At 29.4% G+C, this 8,814-nt stretch overlaps 1 protein-coding gene across 1 annotated transcript; it reads left to right on the top strand.

The window, feature by feature from the left end:
• LOC112689457 lies at positions 1-2,488 on the top strand. The gene is made up of 2 exons (XM_025563175.1): positions 1-500; positions 2,023-2,488. The coding sequence occupies exons 1-2, from the start codon at positions 1-3 to the stop codon at positions 2,486-2,488; spliced, it is 966 nt and encodes a 321-aa protein (XP_025418960.1).
• The last annotated feature ends 6,326 nt before the right edge of the window (positions 2,489-8,814 follow it).

Here is an 8,814-nt window from a genome sequence, read left to right as displayed (position 1 = left end):
ATGAAAAAAATGTGTACATCAAAACTACTGTCAAGAGACACAAAGAAAAAACTATACATAGCCTACTTACGCCCTATTGTTATGTACGGATGTGAGACATGGTCCACGACGCAGGGTGACAAGAATAAACTATTGACTTTTGAAAGGAAAATACTTAGAAAAATATATGGGCCTATATTAAACCCCAATACTGGTGAATACGAGCGAAGAAAAAACACTGACTTACACAGTCTGTTTAATACAACCAATTTAAAAGATTTCCTGAAGTCGAAAAGATTAGAGTGGGCTGGTCATGTATGGCGTGCAGAGGGTAGACTGATAAGACAGGTACTAGTTAACAAATCAAATAAGAAACGTCCTGTGGGAAGACCAAGACAACGGTGGTTGGACCGAGTAAAGGACGACTTGAAGACATTACGCAATGGAGCAAGTATTGAGGGTGCAGAGGATCGGGAAGGTTGGGGAGCTTTGGTAGAAGCTGCAAAGCGCCTAAATGGCACGTGAAGCAAAAAAAAAAAAAATACTTTATAAAATTGAACATACATATTTATAACATTTAAACATTGTGTAAAGCAGATTAATAGATAAGTATCAATATTGAACGATCGTTATTATTATTGTGTATTATCGATGTTGGTCATATACTATGATATATCGAATAAAAGTAACTGAACGACTTGGCAGTCTGATATGATAGTCTGACTCAATCGTTCTAGTCATCGTTAGTCTATCGTGTCTATTTTTTCTCATCTTGTCCACTATAGACGCAAATCTACATACCGATATATTTACCATTACACTTATTAAATTTTAATAATAATAGTTAATATCAATTATGCATAATAATTATCAAAAGTTAAAATAACCAGACCAAACGTCACAATTTCTCGGATTCTCAATATTCATGTGTTACACATATGTACCAACAATATTAATATCATATGAATAAATGTATAGTGTATGTTTGCTATTTTATATCGTAATTTATGAAATATTTTCACACTCCCATATTAGCGATAACATTAAATAACATAAGAGACGAAAATATAAATGTTAAACAATAATACATAGTAATAGATTTTGTGTTAAATGAAGTTGGTAATACAAATTCTTAGAATAAAAATATCAGTAACGATAAGACTCGGTCTCTATTTTTGAAAATATTATAATTTATTGTATATATGATTATTTAAAATTTTTTTTTTACGAAAATTGTTTTTATATAATTAGAATTACTAACTGTTCATATGACTTATATAGCATAATAAGTACAATGTTATGATCATTTTCACAGATATTAAAAAAAGTAGAACAAATTATGTGACATCTAATAATATTGTTTGTGCAAACTTTCACAAAAAAAATATTTTTCCCACGTTGAGTTGGTATGATATACCTACCTACTTGTAAAATTGTAAAAAAAAAATATATTCTATTTGTAAAATTTTGATTATAAGAAATTCAAAGAAACGAATTATATATATTTTAAAAATGACAATATTCCTTATGCTTTAATACGTATTTAATATCGTATTTTTTGTAAACTTATGTTGATGAAAGCTTATTTGCCATAAAAAATTTAATTAAATCGAAGGAAAGAAATGTTTTGACCGATGATACAATTGCTTCTTGTGTTTCACTAAGAATGACTAAAATTTTATAAAAATAATGTAATAAATCTGTAATTTTATTTTTATTCTTAGAAAATATAATTTTCTTTGGGCACCTGAATAATTTTCAAACCCTTAATTTGACACTTGAACCAAAAAGGTTCACCACCCTTGTATTATACTCGTACTTTCAACGGATCGATCCATCTAGTGTGGCGATAACAGCGTGCGTTTGGGATACAGATTTCAAATTCTTAGTGATGTAATAAACTCGAGACCAGCATTCTTACATAAATTCAATTTTACCCGTTCCAATCCCACTAACACTAAAAAAATAATTTGTTATGTGAAAATTGGCATGATTAATTTTGTACAACTATTATTAATATTGTATTTTGTTTATTTTTTGCAGATTTAAATTATACCATGTGTCAATAGCAAACTTCGATCGCTATAAAAAAGGAAAAACAGCAGGGAAAGATGGCATATACACAGAGTTCCTTCATCACCTGGGGTCCAAAACTATTATATGGGTTACTGATGTTCTCTTCCAAATTTTCTGTTCGGGGAAATCGCCTAAATTATGGAAAGAATTGGTTGTAGTGGCGATTCTCAAGTCAGACAAATCCACTGACAGCCCGAAAAGCTATCGACCCATATCTTTATTAAGCTTAATATTAAAACTAATGGAAAGATTTATCCTGAAACGAATATCACCCATTATCGAAAAGGCAATACCCAGCTACCAGAGAGGTTCTAAGCACTCAAGAGATTGCTGTGAACAAGTTGCAGCTCTGACATCGCACATAGAAAAATGCTTTAATGACTGCCGGAAAGCCGGAGCCGCTTTTTTATTGACCTCAATATCGCCATGGTAGTACATGAGTAGTACATGGATATGACACATGTACTACTGAACAAGCTGACAAAAATCATTCCTTGTAAATGGACTATAAAATACACAGATGATGTTTTGAGCAACAAAAGATTCCACGTAATAATGGGAAACCAAAAATCTAAACCTAAAACATTGAACAACGGACTTGCACAAGGCTCAGTTCTAGTCCTAGTTTTGTTCAACGTATACATAAGTGACCTACCTGAGACTAAATCAAGAAAATTTGCATATACGGATGACCTCGGAATTGTTGCGAAGGTATCCTCTCTTAACACGATAGAAACAACCCTAACAGAAGATTTAAAGTCACTCGAGGCCTACTACAAAAAATGGAGGCTTAAGCCTAATTCACTAAAAACAGTAGTATCGCCGTTCACTTTGAATAACAGGGAATCCCATCGGCAATTAAAAGTGGATTCTGTGGTCAACTAATAAAGAACGGTCATTCTCGACCGCAAGTAACTTATTTACGTTTTGAAGGAGAGGTTTTTCGTCAAAAATGTTTGTCTCCCCCCCCTTCCATGAATATATTTAATCTTAGAATATTATCTTGGATAAAAAAAAAATTAACCAATTTATATTATTGTTCATCAACATGAAATGGAATGTGTAAAAATCTGATGCCGACCCTAAAAAAATGCTGCCCGGGACAATCGCCCTCTCTAGACCCTCCCCCAAGATATATATTTCACTGACGCATACTCAATTTGTGGTTACGTTACTGATAAACACTGCCCGCGTATTGTAATCGTGTATAATGCAAACACGTACATACGCTTCACCCCGAACGTGAAATCGTTTAATGAACTACGCGATGAACGATGTTCGAAACCCGTGTCAATAGTAAATTGTGCAACCGCCGGTTGCATTGGAGTAAAATCCATTTATTATATAATATAATATCCGAGATCTTACAAATCGTTTTATCGCAGCACTTTTAACTACTTGTTTTCAACGGCTTTAATGGGTACTTAATTTTCGCTTAAATTAGCGTATATTTGTGCGAATTGTTTTTTTCTGTTTTTTATTACGTACAATAATTGCTCGTTTGCTTGCGAATTTAAACTACGTTTTAATACACGAATAATTATAGTGTTACAACAGTATACCTAGTGATAAACAATATTTCCATTGACGTCGATAACCGTACACGCGACTGACGTAGGAACGTGTGCAGGGTTGATACCGACATGCGATAGGTGGCATTGTTCGCTTCAAGATAATGTATGCTTTCCACAACACGTATATAATAAAAAATAATAATATGATTTATTTCTACAGCCAGTGGTGTAAGTTGGATCCAATTTCTGGTGATGCAGAGGCATGTTCTCAACTTATAATTTCCAACACACCAATTTTCCAATTTCCTAAGTAAAATTCTTCCCAATAATTTATATATTTTCCCATATATTTCTTTAAATAACAAATAAATTTTAAATTATTTTAGCATTAAAACCTTTATTATTATAATATTAATAAAAAAAAAAACAATTTTTTTTGTTTTTATTATGCTGATTTTCTTGGCTCTTGAAAATAATATTATAGGTATACAAATTTAAATGATTTTCTGGTGTTGCAAGTGCCACATTTACACTACCCAATTTACGCCACTGTCTGCAGCTTCGAAACTAAAGAACAAACAAATTTTCTTCAGGGTATAGGTATCTACAAATAAAAGTGTAATTTTATTAATAATGAATCCAAGGTGAGTTCAATTTTTATTTTTCGAATTATTATTAAAAGCATGAAAAAGTAAGGAACAGATAAGTATAATACAATTAAATTTTTTTTTTTTAATTTATTATAAATACTCGTATATTATGATAACGATACGTATATTTAGTTTTCTCTCATGAACAGCGATTAATACAATAAACTATTTGAGTCAGTAAGGTTTTTATTTTTTTTTATGATTTGATTTAAAATTATTGTATGATGGATTTAGACCTGGCGTTCGTATACTCGTATCAACATTTTACTGTCCCCGGGGAGAGCAGAACAAAGATACAAAAAACAGGACTGTCCCGATCAACTCGGGACGTACGGTCACCTTAATAATCCTTTATAAATGTTCAACATGCTATTGCGTAACGGTTCCAAACCAAGGGGTGATTACCCCAAGGAGTAAAACAGGAATTTTTTGAGGGCTAATTAGACTAATTTTTTTTTCATTTCATGTACTTAATTCGTATTATTATAATAATTATTAATATTTTATTATTACATTCAAATTATATTTATGCAGTACACTCTCAGTTATCCGTGATCTTCTCCGAGTACACACGCATAAATAAAAAATATCAAAATATAATGGTTATTTACATAATATATACCTTTGTATATGTTACGGGTAGAGTACGAAAATCGGATAATGTACACATTACCTGAGTAATGTGAACACTACTTTTGCCTATCAGATAAAGTAAACATATTTATAAAACATTTATTTTGTAGGTACATTCAGTGGCGTAGTTACGGGGAGGGTGTAAGGGGTTATCCCCCCCTCACACAGATTTTTTTTTTATGACATTTGATTATTATTTATTAATATTTATATATTATAGTAAAATATTTTGATTTTACTATGATTAGGTATATATTAAAAATTGTTTCATAACAATAAAAGTTCATATTTAAAATTTATAGTTGCATATTTTGCATATTTGACCGTTTTTCATTTATATGTGCATATTTGACAATTATTTATACAAAGGAGTAAGTTTTTTAATTTTATAAAAAATTATGGATTTATTTCTTCATCCATCACTCGGCTTGAAATCCAAGGCATGGCACCAATTGAATCCATTAAAATAATTAAAACTACAAAAGAAAATATACATTCTACAAAAATTGAAGGATCTGCACATGCTAAGGCAATTGATGACAAAATTGAAAAAGTTTTGAAGAAAAAGGTTGGATTTTATCAACTACAAAAAATATCGAAAATTTTAAATGGACAAAATGAATCTATGGAAGGATTGCCTGTAGATATTAGTAGTAGTTACTTACCGCTTTTTAAGTATACATCAATAAGTTCCGTAAACGTAGAACGTTTCTTTTCTAAATATAAAAATATTCTGGCTGATAGCAGGCAGTCATTTAAATTTTCCAACTTAAGAAAATATCTTATAGTCCAATGTAATACTCAAGGTAATTAGTACTATAGTAAAAATAGAAAAAATGTTTTAATTACATTTATTTTTAAAACAATTTAAATTTGTTGTTGTAGACAAAAACTCAATATAAGATGAAAACAAATTTGAAAAAAAGAAAATAATTATCTCAGATCATCATATCTATCATATCTAAAATTATTATTATTATTTATTATTAATTAAATTTTTTTAATTAATTAATTATTACAAATATAATTTTTTGAAATGCATATTTTAAAAGCATATTTATTGATTAGGGCATAAATGTATACATATTTTAAGGTTTTTAAGGGCATAAAGTCCCTTGCCCTAATTGTTACAGATGACTTCGTTTTATGATATACTAAGAACACTTAAAAACTTACTCTTAAACACCCCCCCTCCCCCCAGAAAAAAATTGTATCTACACCACTGGGTACATTAACCGGGTTATTTGTATACTATCTAACTTTGAGTGGACAAAGTTTTTTTCATAAAATAAAATATGACAAAATATCAATTGTAGATTACAGGGACAGGAACCGAATCGAAAAGAACCGATTCTGGAACCGGAACGTTTTAAATAATAGAAACCGAAACCTTTATTTTGATAAATGAAGTACCGGAACCGAACCGGAATTTTTAAATTATAAAGGTTCTTTTAGGTTCCAAAATTCAATAGTTTTATTTAGCATAGATTATTTTTAGTTACTACTTTGTTTATAAATAATCAGGGATCCATTCTTATTATGTTTATACCTAGAACTATACAAAGTTCTTATTCTTATTTTTTACCTATTTAAAATGATATTTTTGAAGTGTTTATTACGTGTATATTTATCACAAAATAACATTATATAGAAATGTTATTCCCAGTATATACCATAATTGGAATCTATATTATTTTTCAAATAAAACGATGATATTAATAAAATAGACACACTACCCGCTAGTGTAAATTGTAGTTCATAGTTTATTGACGATTGACGAGTATTGTAAATATTTTTAACTACTGCTTCTATGGAGCGAAGGCTATTATTTATAATTTAATTATTTTTAACCTTTTTATAGAATGCAATTTTTAATTTAAAACTTTATTATCTTCTAAATTCTGATACATAACGATTTATTATAGTTTTGCCAACTATAACAGATTTTATAACATTATAACATTATAACATTATTGTTTTGTGTATTTTGAAGGGGGCAACGTTGATTGTCAGCAATAGATATTAAAATAATTTTTCGTTTACTAATATACTACACTAGCGTTTCTCAACCTTTTTTCATTTACGTACCCCTTGACCTCTCACCACTGCTTTACGTACCCCCAAATGTCAATTTATTATATATTCACAACACAAATAAGATATTATGAAATAAGTTCGATGATGGACAATTTCAAAATAATATTTATTAATTAGTTTAATTAGCCATACAATGTACGTATATATATATAAAAGTAATATAAACTTTACAATTTAATGTAGTAACTACACTAACAAGTGGACGATGGTATATTATACTATTTTTCCTATTTTTTTTTTTATTGATTAGAATAATATTATATTTTACTGATAACAAGAATCGGTACCTTTTAATAATTTTCATCATACAACCGGAACCGAACCTGAACAGTTATTTTATTTTCTGAGAACCAGTACGGGAACCGATACCTATAAATTTAAATGGTTCCAGTTCCTGGTAGATAATATTAATAAAATACGAGTATAAATTATATGTTATGATATATCGTGTACATTGATATTGTATAAAAATTTAAAATTTCACTACATTGATATCGGTTTTCGAGTTCATTAATTCGGTTTATTAATGTTTAATAATTTAGTTTTTTTTTTAAAAAATACTTGTCTTCTTAAAAAGAGAAAATTGTATGAGAGTTTTAATAGATCAATAAACAAAAAGTGTGAGAATTCGGTAAATTTAACGGAATCAAATTTTATGACATATTATCTGAAATAAAAAACGTGATAAAAAAAAACAAATAAATGATAATGAACCATTAATAAATATCTTATAAGTGCCGGCTATAAAAAAAAATCTATATGTGAAATAGCTAATGCATAACCTTTTTTGGCGGTCAAAGTTTAAAAATGTTTGTGTAAAAATAATTGTTTAACAAATAATGTACAAGTAAATATAAATCTGGAAAAATATTTTCATATATAAAATAATAATTTAATAATATATAATTTACTTTATCATTAGCACACTGGATAATGTACACATTATACTATTCATATGAATAAGGTGTACTTTAGCCGAGTATTATGTAAACTACAAATTTTCGAACTTTACTTGTGACATATATATGATTCCATGAAGCGATCTGACGGAGTTGCAATCACTTGGTGACGTGGGTTGTTCGTTAGGCCTGGCACGCGCTCTTTTCTGTGAGGAGGACTATTTGCAAATAACTAACCCGATTTATGGGTAGATAATAGTTTCAATTTCAGGTGATCGATAATAATGTCCGCTGAATTGAGTCTTCGCCACCATTTTACATGCCGTGTACATACACCTTGGTTATTAAAATATTTGATTCAGAACTCTGATTTTGACGAATTTTGCATGGTCTACAGAACGTTGTCCTAGCTAAAAATCGAATCAAATTATATGAAAAACGCAAAAATCAGCATCAAGGCCTTAACACGGCTATAATTCAAACGTCGATAAAAACATGTATATTACCATCATTAAAGGTTCGGAACAAGAATCGTTTGTGAATTGTACAACATATATTGAACGTATGGTTTTCGTAATAGCACAGATTACGTAACTATAACTTGAACCAGGGGCGTCATTTCACATTTTTTCATGGGATGCAAAACCAATATTGAAAATCTAAAGTAGTTGCGTGCTAACCGATTGATCGTATTTCAGTTATTCGCTCAGTCTGTTCAACGCTTGAATGTAGGTGGATGTTGTAAAATAATTACTACTAGTTGTGGTTTAAGTGATTTATTAAAATTGTTCAATTTACTATGATTTGTTTGCAAATGATCCCTCCTCCATACAAAAGTTATATATACGCCACTGAAGAGGACTATTAATGGCCGGAATATAATATTCAAAAATATTTTTGTAAAATAAAATAGATTATATATTTATATGTGTAAATTACAAATTATGTTTTTATTATATATTGTCA

Source organism: Sipha flava, unplaced genomic scaffold (assembly GCF_003268045.1).
Source record: "Sipha flava isolate LNK unplaced genomic scaffold, YSA_version1 444_pilon_pilon, whole genome shotgun sequence".
Classification (NCBI taxonomy): Eukaryota; Metazoa; Arthropoda; class Insecta; order Hemiptera; family Aphididae; genus Sipha; species Sipha flava.
This window is presented reverse-complemented; position numbering and strand designations above follow the sequence as displayed.

Coding starts and splice junctions, on each gene's coding strand:
- LOC112689457 (XM_025563175.1), top strand. CDS start 1: ATGAAAAAAATGTGTACATCAAAACTACTGTCAAGAGACACAAAGAAA. Junction 501..2,022: donor GCAAAGCGCCTAAATGGCAC/GTGAAGCAAAAA, acceptor TATTTTTTGCAG/ATTTAAATTATACCATGTGT.